The 19,955-nt window shown below is 34.4% G+C and overlaps 1 protein-coding gene across 1 annotated transcript in view; it reads left to right on the top strand.

Annotated features, from left to right (window-relative positions):
* The window catches only part of XPR1 (xenotropic and polytropic retrovirus receptor 1), a 237,692-nt gene that overhangs the window by 23,892 nt on the left and 193,845 nt on the right, over window positions 1-19,955 (top strand). Inside the window, exon 2 of the mRNA XM_032862717.1 lies at window positions 7,707-7,758. Coding sequence (XP_032718608.1) covers window positions 7,707-7,758 — 52 coding nt within the window. The remainder of the gene's footprint in view (window positions 1-7,706; window positions 7,759-19,955) is intronic.

Raw genomic sequence — 19,955 nt, 5'->3', positions numbered from 1 at the left:
TAAACTGTAGATTTTTATTTTCATCTGTCTACTAACTATCTCAGTTATCCTGTAGATACCCAAAATGATTTGTCATCCAAATGCCTATCTTTTTTTTTTTTTTGCTCAAGTTTTTTCTTTTGTGTTTTTTCAGGTCAGTTAATGATATCAGGAACCATCCTTCTTTTTACCTGGGCTCAAAATCTGGGAGATCTTTAGATCCCTTAGTTCACGTTTAGTTGTTTGTCTAGTCTTTCTTCTTTGCTTCTTGGTTTTTGCTTTTTGGTATCCCTCTCTTTCCCATATTTCACCTGCTTTTTTCTTCCATTGCTACTGCCTTAGACTTTCAATGTGCTGTGTTTATTTTTTTAAAGTATTTAACATATTGTGTTCTACTTTACCTATTTATGTGACTTCTTGTTTGAGTCATCATCATTTCTTCAGAGCCTGGCATAGTGTACAGAGCAGACATCCAGTGATGTTCATTGAATGAATAAAGCTTGGTAACTTCCTTAATGATGATATTAATAATCTAGAAATATTTATGGTGTGCCTCTTTTATACGGTTATAAGCAAGGTGGCTAAAACCCTGACTTTACATTCATATGGGGAACAAGTGACACAGATAACTAAAACATAAGGTAGAAATATTAAGTGCTATGAATGGTTTCATATAGAGTACTGTAGGATTTCAGAGGAGGGAGTGATAATTTCTACCTGGAGAAACCAGGACAAAGCATAAAAGAGGTTAAATTTGATCTAGACCTTGAAGAATGGTTAAGATTTGGAAATTAGATTTTAAAGGTGTGGGTAGGGTGGGGGATTCTAGTAGAGGCAATAGTTGTAAACAAAGGCAAAAGATGAAAGAAATATTGAGGTCCCCCAAATGAGTAATTATAATAATAAATAATTCATTCTGGCTTAAAAGTCAGATGAAAGTGAAAGTGATTTTCTTCAGTTTGGAAGATAAGCCTAAAAGATAGTTTGGACCATTCTGGGTACCTTAGAGACCAGCAGAGGATTATGAGCTTTATTTTGTGGCTATTGGGAAATCCTTGTAAATTTTTCAGCTGGAGAATCAGATTGATGCTTTGCGAAGATTGATATGGCAGCAGTTTGTAAGATATTTTAGAGATAAAAACCTATAGATTGGTAAACCAGTGAAGAGTTCACTGAAATAGTGTAGGTCAAAAGACAGGAGAGAATGAATGTACATGAGGTTATGATAGTGGCATTGATTGAATCAGATCACTCAACTCATGGGTAGAAAGGAGAATGTAAGAATGTTAACTCTGCTAGGACAGGGATTTTTATTTTCCTCATGATGTATTCCAGGTGTCTAGAGCAGTGCCTGGCACATAGTAGATACCCAGTGAATATTTGTTGAGTGAGGGATAACTGAGATTGTAAGTCTGTGTGATTTGGCTACTGGCAATGGCATTAAAAGAAGTGTAAAATGTGAGGAGAGCAGGCTTTGGGAAGAAATGAATTTTGGACTTTCTGATTTTGTGTTAGGAGACATGTGGCTGACAATATAGTTTTGGGAGATATCCACATGGAAATAGTAAAAGCCATGTCAGTGAATGTGAGAATATATTAGTGTAGGAATTTCTAAATGTGAATATAACATGACATGTTCCAAATTAGATCTTCCTATTTTATATGTTTTATACATTTAATAATTTCAATTATAATTTATGTTGTAACAACTTTTGCATATTGAATTGCCTTTTGCTGATGGGGTGCTTTTAAATTCTATGAAAATTGGCTCATGCATAATCAAAATAGGGTTTTGTATAAGTATGTACAAGAGTACATTAATTTTGAACTTTAATATATTAAATTATAAGAAGTTGTGTAAGAGTTTTTATTGACTTTACAGCTTATTTCTGTCATCAAAAACAGAGCTAGGTTAGTTATTTCTATATGGGGCTAGAAATGAGCATTAATTAGATGGTGATTCTTTGTATAGGACACATGAGAATGCTAGCTGCCCTCTTGAGGTTTATAATTTGATTTGCAGAACTGCCCTTAACACTTCAGTATCATGAAAACAAGTCTGATTTCTAGATAATGAGACAAAAACCAGGTCACAGGTAATGACCTGTACATTATTCACAGAATACTCAGTATTTCTGGTGAAAAAATTAAAAAGGTAATGCATAAAGAGGAAGTAGAAACTGAAAAAGAAATAATTGAAAAAAATAAGTTTCTGGCATACTGTAGATAAGCTCATGATGTACATATTTTGAAAAATATTTCAAAATTTTGTTATTCACAAGTTCCATTTAGAAAAGTTTTCAGATTAAAAAAAGTTGGTGATGTAAACTTTATCTAATTATTAAACACTGTTAATAGAGATTATGATTTTTTTCAAAGATTTTATTTATTCATTTGACAGAGACAGACACAGGGAGAGAGGGAGCACAGTGGGGGAGTGGGAGAGGGAGAAGCAGGCTTCCCGAGGAGCAAAGAGCCTAATGTGGGGCTCGATCCCAGGACTCTGGGATCATGACCTGAGCCAAACGCAGACACTTAATGACTGAGCCACCCAGGCACCCCAAGATTATGATTGTTTTGAAGGTTTATAACAGATATCCCTTTCCCTTCCTCTTTAAATGCCTGTTTGTTTCATTGCTTATTAATCAATAATTAGATTCCAATGTGCTGACTTGGAATATTGAAGCCAATGAGGACAACATGGGTTAGATATTTTATTGATGGGGGTGTTAATATTTATAGTATGATATATATGAGGCTAATGGTGATTTGATAGGAAGTAGGAGTTTTTTTCTCCTTTTTTTCAAAAATTTATTTCAATTCTAGTTAATATACAGTGCAGTGTTGGTTTTAGGAGTGGAATTCAGTGACTTACAGACAATACCCAGTTCTCATCATATCAAGTGTCCTCCTTAATACCCATCACTCATCTAGCTCATCTGCCACCCTTTCTATCCATCACTCCTCAGTTTGTTCTTTAAGAGTCTCTTGTGGTTTGTTTCTCACTCTGTTTTTTTTTTTTCTTTTTTTCCCCCCTCTCCCATATGTTCATCTATTTTGTTTCTCAGATTCCACATATGAGTGAAATCCTATGGTATTTGTCTTTCTCTGACTTTTTTCGCTTAGCATAATACACTCTAGCCCCATCCATATTGTTGTGAATGGAAAGATTTCATTCTTTTTGATGGGTGAGTAATATTCCATTGAGTATATATACCACCCGGAAGTAGGAATTTTTCTAGTTTCTGATTTGGGTTTGTGAAAAGGCCTGTGAAATGGCTTGTGCTTTGCAAAGGAGATTAATGATGACCTACTATGTGTTATTAAAAATTAACAACATAAGAAATTTGAAATGGCAGTATTATTGAACATACATGTTAGGTTTGAGCTATACCCTATATCATATATCATACAACAGATACATATTTGTGTGTGTGTGTGTGTGTGTGTGTGTGTGTGTGTAGAGTAGAAAGTTCAATATAATTAGAAGACCTTGTTAAAAAAGCATATGCAAACTGGGATTTGCATTATTTTCTTAGGAGTCTGTAGGTTTCCCATGAGAATTAAAAATAGAGTATGTTCATGACAGTGATTTTCTGAAACTGTCATAGCATATTCTAGATCATCTAGATGACTGTCTTAAAAACTAGTAAATGCCAGGAGATTCTGCAATCATGTTTATGATTATTTGGTCATGTTGGCTCTAGGTAGTATTATACTACCTTATGAAGAGTTAATTGGAACTGAGGTATATCTAATGCATAAATAATATATTTATGTCCAAATAGTAGATCGCCAAATGATGCCACAACCCACTGTATGATCTAAGTTTTGTGGTATTTCACATTGGATTAGCTAACATTCTTTGAGTATCTTTAATGTTCTAAGTACTCTTCATGTATAATCACGAATTATCATTATTATAAGGATTTGTGGTTTAAGAGGTTTTAATTCTTGAAAAAGACCTGTGAGATATGTGTGATCACTTCTGTTGTACAGATGAGGACATTGTTATACAGAGAAGTTAATTTTCCCAAGCTTACATAGCTATTATAGTAGGGTTGGTTTTTATACACATTGTCCATATCCATAACTCCTACCCACTGTACTATGCTACCTCATAGTAGGGAGAGGTACTAAGAGGATTATATCACATCTAATAGTCATATAGGCATTCCAAATTTAGAAGAACAGATACAATGACAGCATTGTATTCGTGTTGCCAGTTGAGATTTTGTTTCAGCAAACCTTTTTTTCCTGCCATGTTAATGTTGGTTGAATAGTATTGGTTTTGTGCTTGTGTTCGGATTTAATTTGGAAGATTTTACTGTTATATGAGTTGTTATAAGCACTAAAGGAGTTTTGTCTTAGTATATATATTTCAATAACATGACAAAAACAATTTAACACTCAGATTACAGTAGAGATGTTGATATAAAAGATTGCTTTGACTCCTTTGAAAATTCAAGAAATCTATTGTTGGGTATGTGGGAGGCTCAGTCAGTTGAGTGTCTGACTCTTGATACCAACTCAGATCATGATCTCAGGATTGTGAGACTGAGCCCAGCTTTGGGCTCTGCAGTTTAAGGGGAACCTGCTTGGGATCTGCTCCCCCTCACCCCCCCCCCACTCCCGCCACACCATGCTCTCTCTCAAAGTAAGTAAATAGATCTTTTTAAAAAATCTAATCTATGTAATGCACATGAATGTATATTGATTTTTATTATACAAATTCAGAGGTGTTTTTATTTTGTTTATTTTAGGCAGGGAGAGGGAGAGAGAATCCTAAGCAGGCTCCATGCCCAGTGCAGAGCCCAACACCAGGCTGGATCACAACACTGAGACTGTGACCTGACCCAAAATCATTGTCAAATGCTTAACAGACTAAGGCCATCCAGGTGCCTGCAAATTCAGAGTTTTATATAAAGTAATGGATATCCTTAAAGGAAAATAGCATAAATTGAGGAACCTCTTTGAATGTGTTGTTTTATGTATTTGGATTTACTATTCCTAACTCAGGCAAGTGCTTTCTTATTATAAATCTATAGATACTAATGTAGACATTACTTTGTAGATTTTTTTCCCCTTCTTAGTTCCTAATTGGGGGCTATTCTCATGTCACAAGAAGAGAATGGTATCTATCCTGTTTATGGAGTTTTGTAGACAATACAGTAAAAAACTTAGAGGTTTCTATTATTCAGAGGAAAACCGAAGTAGTAAGAAACAGAAAGAATTGTCCCAGATTTTACTGAGAGTTGTGTTGATTGAAATGAAATTATGATTCAGTTTTACAGTCAAAATGAAGGCTATCATTTTTCTTTTTATAAAATTTTAATCGTCTTTTAAAAACTTAATTTAGTAAGCTTCCCTTTTGCAAATTTAATTCATTTTCATAATATGTCAGTAAGGTACTGCTTAGTATGCTTTTGCAGTGTGCTTTGTTCATTTTTAAAGTAATTTTCTTTGAGGAAGAAAGGCTTTTGAATTCAAGAACTATTTATTGAGCTTCCACTATGTAGAAGTGATCCTGCTTGTCATTAATGGTTTATTTGGTTTTTGATAGCATCATTTAATTTTGGTACACATGCCTGTTATACTCCAGAAGTAGAAAAACTTTATTCAGATATTTGAGTCTCCGATATTACCTGTTCCCATAATAGATTTATTTTTGTAAACATTCTCTGGCTGGGTTTATGTGTTTCTTCTTATATTTTTCTATCTAGAGATTTACTTTCCTCTAAGTAATCTATTCATTTACTCTCTTGAACTATTTTATGGAAGACTCTAACATAACCACCACTCTATACTTGTGTAGGATTTTTAATATGAAATTCCAGTCCAAACTGACAAAGACTTTCTGATGTTTGATAAAATCTTCTGGACTAGCTTCTTTTTTTAGATCAGAAGTTAGTGGTCCTTGAGACATCTGAAATTGTTAAGAAAATAGTGAATGTATATATACTTTGATCTTCAAAGAAGTTCCATACCTTGTCATATATACTTAGGGCTTTTGTACATAAATAAGTTTAAGAATTAGTAGTCAGTAAACACTAGGCTGAGCTTCAAAGGTAATCTTAGAAAAGTTGTGATCCAATAATGAAGATTCTGTAAAAAAAAAAAAAAAAAGATTTCTGTTTGTGTGTTTTCAGACACCTCTTCTGACCAGTTCTTTTTTTTTTTTTTTTTTAAGATTTTATTTATTTATTTGACAGACAGAGACCACAAGTAGGCAGAGAGGCAGGCAGAGAGAGAGAGAGAGAGGTAAGCAGGTTCCCCGCCGAGCAGAGAGCCCGATGTGGGACTCGATCCCAGGATCCTGAGATTAAGGTAACCCTTGGTTACCCAGAAGGTTTATTTCCTTTTTTGGGGGGGGCGGGGTTTAAGCTTGAATGACTCTAGGGCAGTGGTTCTGGGTGTGGGGGTGGTGTGTTGATTTTGACCCTCATGGGACATTTGGCAGTATATAGAGATATTTTTGGTTGTTACAGTTTTGGTGGAGGTGTTGCTACTGGTATCTAGATGAGCCTAGTGAGTCTCTTGATGCCAGGGATGATACTAAAAATCCTATTATGCACAGAGCAGCCCCTCAGCCTCCCCATAGACAAAGAATTATCTGACTCCAAATGTCAGTTGTTGAGGGAGGCTGGAGGCCACTTTGGGAATCACCAAGTGTTAGATGGTATTTGAAGTTTCGAAGCTTTGGGACTGGATATAGCCACCTGTTTAGGACCAGCTCTTCAGCATTGGAGCCTTATCCACTCAGTTGATTCTACTATATTGATAGTTGTGGGGAAATGATTTTCATTACTGCTCCCAAACCACTTACTGGGAGACCAAACTGCAGCCATCCAAATTACCTAAATATTATTGGTAGTTAATTCACTGGTTTGGAAGAAAAACAATCTGTAAATATATTTATAGGCCTGCACTCTTATGGAGGACATTCCAGGCCTTCATTGAAGACTATTTGTATCCAAGATAAAAAGAATTCCCGAGGCTGTCTTCCTAGCATGTGCGTGTACTTGACACTACTGAATTGTTAATGTGAAAATGTTAAATGGTAAATTTTATGTTACTTTTATGTTACTACAAAAAGAAAAAAATTGTATCCAGTGTTTCATGTTTTCTTTTCTTTTCTTTTCTTTTTAAAGGATTGGATTTTTTTAAAAGATTTTTATTTATTTATTTGACAGAGATCACAAGTAGGCAGAGAGGCAGGCAGAGAGAGAGGAGGAAGCAGGCTCCCTGCTGAGCAGAGAGCCCGAAGCAGGGCTCTCGATCCCAGGATCCTGGGATCACGACCTGAGCTGAAGGCAGAGGCTTTAACCCACTGAGCCACCCAGGCACCCCAGTGTTTCATGTTTTCTTAAGCACTGTTCCATATGTATCTTTTGGACCATTGTTCTCAGTTTCTCTCGCTATTTTTTTTTTAGTCAAGAGAGTTTATGATCTCTCAGGAGATTTTTCATTCTGTTCCCAATGCCCTTTAATTTTTAAAGTGTACATATTAGTCATTTTCTTAAAGATTGGACAATACTGGGTTGATATGAAAGTATAGTATTTGGGTTTCAGCTTACTAAAGTTAATTGAAGTATATTACTAAATTCTCAATTTAGTAGTCTGGATTGTGTAGTCTGGATATTGAAAAAGAAGTAATTGTTTAGCATCAAATGCTGTTAGTTTAAAGATTACTCATTATTTCATGCACTTTTTTTTTCTTTTAATAGGCTTTCAAGGATATGCTGTATTCAGCTCAGGATCAGGCACCTTCTGTGGAAGGTAAGATGTACTAATCCCTAATTTAGTCACAAAAAATCCCTTTTTAAGGGAAGATATTTTAAACTGCGTAGTAGAAAACTAATATATCCTGCCCTGTTATATAGATCTTTTATGCTTTTGAAAATATATGTTATGATTACTTTATATTTCAGTCAGCTTTTTGTTAAGCTCACATTTACCTAAAATGGATCCCTTACAATGTCCTTGAATCACCTTAGCATTGTGAATCACAGATACTGGTTTCGAGTCAGTTCTTACCTGTATCATCTCCCCTCCCCCCAATATATTTTTATATCTGTCTCTCTATCCATCCATCGATTCATCCATGCATCCTTTAGTAAATCCTTAGTCCATAATTAGTCTGGGCAATTTAGTTTTTCCTTTCTATTTATGCCATGTCTTTAGATTGGGATTAGTAAACAAAACAAAACAAAACAATGAAGCATATTTACTGTGTATGTGTGTGTGGGTGATATAAACATGTATCTAAATGCATGTGCACACTTTGGCAGTCATAAAATCGCTGATCTAAGGACAGTAGTTGTCTCTCCAGTTACCTTTGTTGAGCTTTTCTGTTATCTCAGCTTCTGCTCACCAGCTCATTCCTTATGGGTTTAACCTTTGGTAGGTTTGGAGAGCTATAATTTAAAGTTGTCAGAGTTCTTATGTCATTAAATAATGGAGCTAATTCAACAGTTATTTCTTGAGGGAGTGTTTCCTCTGATGCTGGGTAATCTTTTAAAATTTCATACCACATTTTTCTCAGGAAGGATGAATGTGAAGAGGTATATACCAAGAATAATCTAGATAGTGTGTATAGATTAATATATTTATAAGACACCAAACTGGAATTCTGTGAAGTCATTCTAGTGACAGGCTTTTGGAGGCTTATTTTTATGACATGTAACAGATGCTTAAGTTGTTTAATATAAAAGTATAGGTCTATAATTTTATAAGAAATCTCATTTCTTTGCTGAATCACTGAATTCTACTCCCGAAGCAAAAAAAAAAAAAAAAAAAAATCTCATTTTTTTAATTACATAGAATTCTACATCTTTGATCTCTAACCATTCTGCATTTAAAATGTGCTTCCTTTAACATCTTGAAATCCTTAGCAGGGTATTGGCACTTGGGTATTAGTTTTATAATATGTCACTGAATTTTGGATTATAATAATATTTAATTTATTATTAAAATATATTTAATTTTCTAATGTTTAACAGAAAGTACTTATTTATCAAAATGTTCTTTATGTCTTAAAGAGTACCTCAAAATATTTTAAAAATAATTTTCTTAAAATTTCATTTTAAGAAAAATGAAATTACATGGAAGTTTAACTGGTTCCCTCATCCTGTATAATTTTTTATCATTGGTTCTTTTAATTTTATTCTCAAGGTTGGACTACTTATCTTTAGTTTTTCTTGTAAGTTTACCATCCAGTTTGTAACAAACATATTCTGACTTGTTCTGGTGATCCTCATTCATCCCTTCATGCCGGCTCATGTTGCTAGTAATTTTCATACACTTTTAACTGTTATTAGAGAGAAACTGAATTCTGTGATAATATGGTAAAATGCTTATAATTAAGAACTTTTTTTATCTCATTGCTCAGAGATGTTAACTTTGGGCACTGTTGTAAAGAGAGTATTGTGGCTGATCATACAGATGTATGTGCTGCTTTCATAAGGGAAATATTCTGCACTTGTTTATTCTTTCTAATCCCAGATTGGAGCCATGTAACTATATCTTCTTAAATGAATTCTTCTCTTTTGAGGTACTTAAGAATCGAAGGTATTGGAAAGTGGTTTAAAGAAACACTATTCTGTGTAGTATTGAGGTTAGAAGATGTTATTGACTATAATTTTGTCTCATCTGATCGTGGTACTATATTAATTTACTGTCTTTCTATGGTGTTAAATTTGAATGATAATTATTTCTGTCATTTATTCTTACCATTGTGTTTGTATTGCTTTCATTTAGCTGTTATCTATAAATAAAGCAGCATAAGCCTATCTATCAACCAAATCTAAGGGCTTTCAACTTTAACATTTTTTAAAGGCAAAAATGTTTGTTAGGCCTTGATTATGTTTTAAAATATTTTTTTTCTCCTTTTCTTCACTTTTTTTTTCCTACACCTTAAGTTTTTAGTAGACTTAAAACTTTTGGTGCCAGTGAGCAAGTTTTTTCTGTCTTACAACTGAAGTATATCCCAAGTTGATAGTTCTCAATTGTGCTGTATGTTTAATTCAGTTTACCTGTGTTTGTTTTGTTTGTTTTATACAACTACTGATACTTTGTTCCCATCTCGAACGAATTAAAGTAGGATCTGGGAGAGAAGCCCAGGCATTGATAGTTCTACACTCTTCTAGGTGATTCTAATAAATAGCAAAGTCTAGAACCCCTGCCATAAATCTTAAGTAATTTTAGATCAATATGATTAATGCTAACTTCTTTTAGACAATAATTAGCCAGTAGGTTTACAAGATTCTTAAGTTCATTGATAATTAGATTATTCTATTAGAATACAGGAGCATTTGTTTTTTATAGCATCCAGAGGACATTTATATTTTTTAAAATGTTTATTGTATTGAATCAAATCTAAGTAATTAAGAGCTGTACTGAATAATTACATGTGTTGAATGGTTATAAGGTACATCATTATTAAAGTTAAAAAACATTTTTGCTGGGGTGCTTTGGTGGCTCAGTCAGTTAAGCATCTGCTTTCAGCTTAGGTCGTGATTTCAGGGTCCTGGGGTTTAGCCCCACATCAGGCCCCCTGCTCAAGTGGGGAGTCTGTTCCTCCTGATGCCCCCCCCCACACTGCTCACTCTCTCTGTCTCTCAAATAAATAAAATCTTATAAAAATTTTTTTTTGCTGACTTATTACTTTAGATGAGTTATAGTAAAATAAATAGCTTTCTCATTCAAGGTGACTTGAAATGGGTTCTGTAAGAGTGAAGTGGTTTATTTGATAAAAGGTATAGTATATGAAACTGTTTGTTGATAAGAAGTTGACCACAGACACAATTTTTATACCAGTGAGTCATTTTCTTGCAACTGTGTAGGACATTTCAAGATAGTGCCTTTACCCTTTGTTAATAAAGTGGGCTTTTTCCTCACTTAAAAAAAACCCACCAAACAAAATAATTTCAGTGCATTAAGAAATTAAGACTTGTTCACCTAAAGTTGCTTTTTTTACTCAAATAAATAAACATTCAGATTTATGGTATTTTGCTGCATTCATCCTTTGAGAATAAATTTCACGTGTCATTCATTTATATATTGATTCATGAAAAATAAAGGTTCTCTTTTTATTTAAAGTAGATGTCTTATAATTGTAATTAAGAAGTGCTCATATTCCAAAACAATGTACATAAGAAAGCTTAAGGACTTATTCTCAGGCATTCCTTATCAATTTATATTTAATCTCTTTTGATATATATCATTACTTACTCTTCTGGATAATCTGGTTTTTTGTTAACTATTTACACGTGGAAATATTCTGTGACTTAGAAGATGACTTAAATTCCATGTTAAAGTTTATATGATTTATTGATTTTTAAATAATGGCATTAATAATTAAACATTTTAGTATTTAAATTTTTTTTTTTTTTTTTTTTTTCCTGCAGAAAGACTTGTAGAGCAGCATACCATGACAGTAGAATAAGAATATTAAAGTGACTAGAATTGTGGATCTTTTTTTAATGTCAAGATCAGGTATAAAATCTGTGGAGTCAGTCTTTTGTAGAACAGTGTTTCAAGGAATTTTTGGAAAGTGATGCTAAAAACCCTTAAACTCTATTGTGTTTTTACAATTCCTGCTGCCAGTGAGGAATTGGGTATTTGGGATAGATTAAATGAAGCTGCCAGCTAATGGTTCCCAGCAGAAAATCAGTGACATCTTAACAGGATTGTTTTGAGACAAAACAGTTTAGTATAGATGTGAATACAGACCACTTAATTGCAATACCCATTTGACGTAGTCAAATTTTCAATAATAGAGAACTAGTGGTAAATATAAAATGATGAATTGATTTTTTTTTTTTTTTTTACCTTTTCTTTCATGCTTTTTGTCTTTCCCCATTTGGTATCTCAGCCACTTTATGAAATTAATCTACTTGGGTAAATATTCACAACTTTTTTTGGGGGGTAATTTCCCCTTTTCCCAGGGTACCTTTGATCTACATAGTTAATATACATATAAATTTATACACTAATATTATTTATATACTATATTAATCAATTTTTGTTTTTCTCTGAATTAATTTCAAGTAAAGCTTCAGGCTTTGATATTCTCTTTTTAAACTGTACTATCTTTTATTTAGAAGCATTACTGTTTTCTGCTCTTTACTTGTGACAGCAAAATAGCATCTGACAGTCAACCTAGGTCACAGAATTAAGAGATCATTGACATTTCTAACTGAAAGGGACTTCATAAGATCATTTTGCCTCACTCTCATTTTAGATTTGTGTGATCTGAGACCACATTAATGTTGTATGGCTCAATAAGGACAATCAGGATCACTAATGTTGTATGTACCTAAAAAAGAGAGAATTCCAAAGAAAAAACCAGTATTGAAACATAAAAGTGACTTTTTTAGATTGACTTTGCATTTTTATCCAAAAGATATATTTGAATACAATTTTTAATTGGATATGTGTATGTGTGTGTGTGTAAAGATTATTTATTTATTTATTTAGTTATGAGAGACAGAGAGAAAGGCAGAGAGAGAAGCAGGCTCCCCACTGAGCAGGAATCCTAATGCGGGACATGATCCCAGAATCATGACCTGAGCCGAAGGCAGATACTTAACCATCCGAGCCACCCAGGTGCCCCGTAATTGAATATTTTTTTTTGAGTCTCTGTATTTTTAAAAGATTTATGAAGTGTCATGGGGTGCCTGGGTGGCTCAGTAGGTTAAAGCCTCTGCCTTCGGCTCAGGTCATGATCCCAGGGTGCTGGGATGGAGCCCTGCATCGGGCTTTCTGCTCAGGAGCCTGCTTCCCCCTCTTCCATTCCCCCTGCTTGTACTCCCTCTCTCTCTGTGTCTCTTGCTGTCATATAAAATCTTTAAAAAAAAAAAAGATTTATGAAGTGTTAATAGTGAATAATACTGAACTGTATGACTTGTTGGGGAAAAGCTGATTTTATCTTTTAAAAACTCTCTCTCTGCTCATTTTTGTTGTTGTTATTCCGCATGGTTCCCAGAAGTATTGGGAGCAGTTTATAGAATTAAAATATATTAGGTGATAGTAGTTACAGGGGTTAGAATAAGGGAGAAATTAAGATAAAATAGTACTATAAAGCTCCAGTAAATTTAGTATGTAGACTTAGATATTTTAAAGATCTTAGAACAGAAAAAGAACATCAGGTAAAGATTAAGGAAATCTAAGTATATTATAGACGTGAGTTTATAATAATGTTTCAGTTTTGGTTCATTAATTGGGACAAATGTACCATACTTACATAAGATGTTAATCATAGTGGAAACTTGTGGGGGGTATATGAGAACTCTCTGGACTATCCTTGTAACTTTTTTGTGAATCTTAAACTATTCTGAAAGAAAACATTTATTTAAAAAAAATAGATGCCTTAAGGTTTTATACAATTGCTAGAAGCTAATTGTAAATTCAACTCTGAATTTTCTGGGGTTAAGGGAATAGATGAGAGAATGATTAACATCAGAATTCACGTACGGTAAATTTATATCAGTTTCTCAGAAAGAGTTCAGCTGGGGCACCTGGGTGGCTTAGTCCTTAAACATCTCACTTCAGCTCAGGTCATGATCCTTCAATCCTGGGATGGAGCCCTGCTTGGGGCTCCCTGTGTAGCAGGAAGCCTGCTTTTCCTTCCCCCACTCCGCCTGCTAGTGTTTCTCACTCCCCACCCCCCACTGCTATTGTCTGTCAAATAAATAAAATCTTTAAAAAAAAAAAAGAAAGAAAGAAAAAGTTCTGCTGTTAATGACCATGAGATTTAAGAGAAATTCTTCCTTTGGACCATCATGAAGAGTATTTGTTTGGTGTGGTGATTAGTATCCCCAACAGCAGTTTTACAAAAAGCATCACAGTGGAGTTTCATAAGGCTCCTTCTTATGGTCCAAGGGTATCAGGTAGAAATTTATTACTCTGACCAAAGGACCCCAAATAATCTGATCCTGTGGTCATGACCTTACTTTCTACCATTTTCTCCCTTGGTTACTAGGCTCTAGTCATTTTGCTTTTCTTTCTATACCTAAATTAGGTCTAGTTTACTCTTAGAATAAGGCTTTTTAGCTCTCGACCTGAGGAGAATCATTTGATTCTTGTGGCTATGTCCTTCAAAGGGCATTCTGAATATCCAATCTTACATAGCCACTCAGTCACTTTAAATTTTATCACGTCGTTTTATTTATTTCTTGGCATATTATTTGTCACTTTCTGGTATCTTATGTATTTATTTTTCTCATTGATTTATTAGTTTTCTTGAGACCAATATAAGTCCCTTTAGACCAGAGATTTTTGTCTTTTTTTGTTTTATACCTTGTATCTGAAATAACTTACGTATTTATTGAGCACATCAATGAGTAGGAATAAAATGAATCCTTTCCCTCAATCTTCTTTGAAGCCAAAGTACTATTTGTGGTGAAAAAAAGGAGTAGATTGGCCTAGCTTGCTTCTTGTTTTTAAATTTTTAACTTGATCTTGAGATGCAGAATTTTGCCTTCTGGTTAGATGGCTAAGCATATTATTCGTTGTTGTTTTATAATGCTAATACTGTAATTTCATAAGGTATAGTCTGAGATGACACATGTAGGATTTCTTTAAAACCAGTAGAAAAGCAGATGAGATCTTCATTTAAAGATTTTGTGTTTTTGTGGCATTGTGTTATCTTGATGCCAAGCGTTGAGTTTCATTTGACTGCTGAGAAATCATTATTTTATAAGCTGTTGAGTGACTATTTTTTGTAAGACAGCCTACTTATTTTTGTGTTTGGTATGCTTCCTTTCGAAGATAATGAAATAAGCATAAATCTGAAAAATCATGTATGAATTATTAGAATTTTTAAATATATTTCAGTGGAATATATTTTTTAGATTATTTGTTAAAATGGAAAGATTTACTGATGCTTTGTTTTCCTTTCACACTCTGCCTGTCCTTATCTTATATTCTTTTTGGTGGGGAGTTTATATAGCTAATATTAGCCTAGTACAGCTCTCTGACTCAGGTGGCTTAACATAACTATCTGATTTTCTGAAGTGGAATGAATAGATACAGTTAAGGACATAAGTCAGTGACCACAACTACACCAGTCTCTGCTATTCTGCTGTGTCTTTTGTTTTCCCATGCCCTCCCCAGTCTTGTAAACAGGTTTTTTGTTGGATCATTTTTGCTTAGGTTTCCTCTGCTTATTCAGCTTGGTTAGCAGATGTATTACAATCTCCCTAAGCTCCCTAGAATTCAGCTCTTAGTGGCATTGATGATGAAAGTATGCTTGTAAATTATTCATTACAATTATACGCTTGAATGGACAGAGTCCACTTCAGGCATCTTCTTCTACCTCACCTCTGTCCCCAGGTCTTTGTTTTAACAGATGTGAACTTGCTTTTTAGTTCTAGAGAATGGGAGACTGAATTGTGTTTCTAAAATTCATGAAGTAGTTTTTGCATGTTTATGATTACTGTCAAATGTATGCATTCATAATATATTACTTTTCTCATATTTATAATCTTGTATCTCCCCTCTCCCCCAGTTTTCCACTTTGTGTATCATTATCATCCTTAAAAATTATTTATATGACTCTTCTGAACTGGAAATAAAACTATTTTATATTTATAATAGGGAGAGCTATGTCTAATTTGCTACATTTTCAGTTGATCAGTGGCAGGAGATTATCTTTTCCACTTGTCTATTAGTGCTGTTTAGTCATTTATTATTGATTTTCAAAAATATTTCTGCTTGTAATGGGTTAATATTACATGAGAAGACTATATACCAGCGAGTAATAGAAAGTTTAACTGAAAAAATGAAATACTGATTCATTTGTAGTTGTCGCAACCTTGTTTTTAGAGCTATTGAGAAATACAGATGGCTAAGAGTGAAAGTTGAGACAAGAGCCAAGCCAACAAGATAATTATCATCTCTATATCAATGATATACTTTTTAATCCTCTCATTAACTTCTTTAAGAAAGGATAAGAAGATCTGATTGATATTCAAACCATGTAATAAAGTTTTCGTTTTTTTCTTCCTTCTTTCCTTCCTTCCTTTCTTGTTTCCTTCCTTCCTCCCTCCCCTCCTTCCTTTCTTTTTCTTTCTTCTTTCGGATTTTAAAAAAATTGAAGTACAGTTGACACACACTACATTAGTTTCAGGTGTATACTGAAGTTATTTCTGAAGGGTGTTATTTCAAATTTAAGTGGAGTAGAATTACATATTCATTTATATTGCAGAAATGGCCACTTCTAGATAGTATTATTACCCGCAAAAATAATCTGTGTGTTCCATAAAGGTGCCGCTAACCTCAGGCTAGTTCACTAATAGGAAAGACGTGCTTCTGAATAGTAAATAGTATTGCTCTTCAAGTTGACGAAATGCCTTCTTTTTTACTAAAAGAGAATTAAATATAATTGGATGCTCATTGCTCAAACATAATGATATAAGTATGTCATAAAATGATGTGACAAAAATGATTATCAAGTGTGAGTAGCATACAGGTAACAAGCTAGAAGAAAGGAAGAAATACTTGGGACACAGGTTCATAATCCTTTCTTTGCATACCGTGAAAGTAAAGTGTTTTCAGTGTTTCAATTTTTCCTTCCCTTCTAAAAATCAATAACATACTGTATCACACAGTGCCTTTTTTAAAAAATTGTAAGTTTGAGGGACAGAGGTCATGAAGTAGAGGGGATAATTACAAAACATTAAATCATGAAACAAAAAAGCTTTGGGAATTATACTCTATGTGGTATATACTCTATGTGGTAGAGGAAAAGATAATATACCAAATGAATGAACTTGATGATTTCAGATAGAGTTTCCTTAATTAGCTATTAGACATCTGGAACAATTGTTAAAGCTTCAAGATGGCAGACTTTAAAGTAAGATAAGTTATTCTTTATGCTCTTTGTTTTCTTTTGGGCCACTTTAGCTGTTTAATGAAAGAATGCCACTGAGAAAGGTGGAAAGAAACATAAAAAGTTATGATCAGTGAGTAGCTTCCAGCAGTAGATGTGCATCATTGAATAAAAGAAACAAAAATTCCTGCCTTCAAAATGGAAAAGATGCTCAAAAAATTAGAGCCACAATAGCTTCTAATTATTGAGCCAATATGAGGAAGGAATATTTGAAGGAGTAGATAATTCCTTGTATTAGTTTTCTGTGGCTGTTTTAACAATTTACCACAAATTTAGTGCCTTAAAATGAGAAAAATTTATTCTCTCACAGTTCTGGAGGCCAGAGTCTGAAATCCAGCTACACTTGTGGAGTGTTGGAAGAGAACTTGCTGCTTCCAGCCTTTAGTGGTTGCCTGTTTGCTTGGCTTGTGACCACTGTCCTCCAATCTCTGCTTCTTCATTTTGCCTTCTACTTTGTTTATTTTCCTCTGTGTATCTAAGGACATTTGTCATTGGATTTAAGGCTACCTAGTTAATTCAGGATGATTTCTTCTCAGGGTCATTAATTATATCTTAAAAACCCTTTTCCTAAATAAGATAACATCACAGGTTCCAGGGATTTGACGTGGATATCTTTTGGCTGGGGTGGTGATGGTGGTGGTTTTTGTCCTACCACATCCTTAAATCTAAATTGAAAGAAAGTACATTGTAATGCTCTTACTTCAAATTGTGAACCACATCATCTACAGGTCCAAATGAGGCATTTGGTTTTACATTCTAATCTAACCACTTTGAAAGGAACCGTCAAATGATGTCAAAGAAAAATTCAGTTATGACACCCAAAAAGTAAAAAGCTGCTCAATAGACAGTCAGGCTTGAGTGTATAAAATAAAGGACAGTTTGGGGACCTGGGTGGCTCAGTTGGTTAATGGTCTGACTCTTGATTTCAGCTCAGGTCATGATCTCAGGGTTACGAGATGGAGCTCCGTGTTGTGCTCCTCACTGGTCATGGAATCTGCTTGAGATTCTCTCCCTTTCCCTCTACCTCCCTCTCTGCCCCTCTCCCCATTCACATGTACTTGCATGCTCTCTTTCTCAAATAAATAAATAAAATCTTTAATAAAATTAAAAAATAAAGGACAGTTTATTAGCATGTAACCAGAGTTAACCTGTAAAGTATCTAAACATCCCTCCTAAGAATTTTTTTTATATTTCTAGTATCTACTGTCCTTCCTGGGGGAAACAAAAGCAAACCTCTTCCTAGAATACAAGTTAAGTGTCCCCTCTTCCCTCCAAAATTTCTACTATGGGAATTTTCAGAGACATACAAATATAGAGAATGTATCCAGGATCCCATTTACCCATCACCCAGCTTCAGTCATTATCAGTACAATGCCTAATCTTCTTTCATTCCATCCCCCAATTAGTTTGAAGCAAATTCAAACTATATTATAGTTTGAATTTATATTATAGGTTGAAATTATATCATTTTATCTGCAACTATTTTTAAAGGATAATCTCTGGCCCCATTACCAAAGTAGAGTTTTTTTTTTTTTTTTAAGATTTTTTTGGGGTGCCTGGGTGGCTCAGTGGGTTAAAGCCTCTGCCTTCTGGTCAGGTCGTGTTCCTAGGGTCCTGGGATCAAGCCCCGCATGGGGCTCTCTGCTCAACAGGGAGCCTGCTTCCTCCTCTCTCTCTGCCTACTTGTGATCTCTCTCTCTGTCAAATAAATAAATAAAATCTTAAAAAAAAAGATTTTATTTATTTATTTGACAGAGAGAGGTCATAAGTAGGCAGAGAGGCAGGCAGAGACAGAGGAGGAAGCAGGCTCCCTGCTGGGCAGAGAGCCCGATGTGGGGCTTGATCCCAGGACCCTGGGATTATGACCTGAGTTAAAGGCAGAGGCTTTAACCCACTGAGCCACCCAAGTGTCCCTACACATAAAAATATTAATACTGATTTCTTAATATTAAATATCTGACAGGATTCACATTTTCCTAATTGTTTTATACTCTTTAAAAAAAAAGATTTGTTTGAATAGGGACCCAAATAAGATCCATCATTTGATAAATTGCAGATTGATTAATAAGTCTCTTAATTCTCCATTGACTTATAATGGTACCATCCAATACAGTAGTAGTGTATAGCTTTTTAAATTAATTAAAATCAAAATGGAATATTCTGATCCTTAATCATCAAGTGCTCAGTAGCCACATGAGGTTAAAGGCAACCTTATTGGATAGCACAGAATATTTCTCTCTTTGAAAAAAGGTGTCTTGGGGCACCTTGGTGGCTCAGTGGGTTAAAGCCTCTGCCTTCAGCTCAGGTCATGATCTCAGGGTCCTGGAATCAAGCCCTGCTTCTGGCTCTCTGCTCCACGGGGAGCCTGCTTCCTCCTCCTCCTCTCTGCCTACTTGTGATCTCTGTCTGTCAAATAAATAAATAAAATCTTAAAAAAAAATAAAATTATTGAAAAAAGGTGTCTTGGTCAGAGTTGATCTATAGGTTTCCCCTCCAACTCTTCTGTTTATTTTGCATTTTCTGTTTTCCTTTTTTAAAATACTATTGTTATTTGGTAGAACAAACTGGCTAGTTTGGTTTTCTTTGTCTCCAAGAGTCTGGATTTTACTGATTACATTCATGTGGTATACCTTTTTTTTTTTTTTTTAAATATTTTATTTATTTATTTGACAGAAAGATCACAAGTAGGCAGAGAGGCAGGCAGAGAGAGGAAGGAAAGCAGGCTCCCTGCTGAGCAGAGAGCCCGATGTGGGGCTTGATCCCAGGACCCTGAGATCATGACCTGAGCTGAAGGCAGAGGCTTTAATCCACTGAGCCATCCAGGTGCCCCCTCATGTGGTATACCTTAATATGATTTCTATTCTTGGTATCTCTTGTAAATTTATAGTTAAATCTAGAGGCTTGATCTAATTCAAATTAAATGTTATGCATATGTATTTTTTTTTTCCCTAAGAACATTTTATACATGCTGATGTATACTTCTATTAAGAGGGATATGTAATATCAGATTGTTTCTGTTTTTGTAATGTTACTAGCTATTGATGATCAGTGTCTAGCCCTAGATCCATGACTTTATTGAGTT

Source organism: Lontra canadensis, unplaced genomic scaffold, assembly GCF_010015895.1.
Source record: "Lontra canadensis isolate GAN:19392208 unplaced genomic scaffold, GSC_riverotter_1.0 scaffold24, whole genome shotgun sequence".
NCBI classification, from domain to species: domain Eukaryota; kingdom Metazoa; phylum Chordata; class Mammalia; order Carnivora; family Mustelidae; genus Lontra; species Lontra canadensis.
Note: the sequence above shows the minus strand (reverse complement) of the source record. Positions and strands in the feature narration are given on the sequence as shown.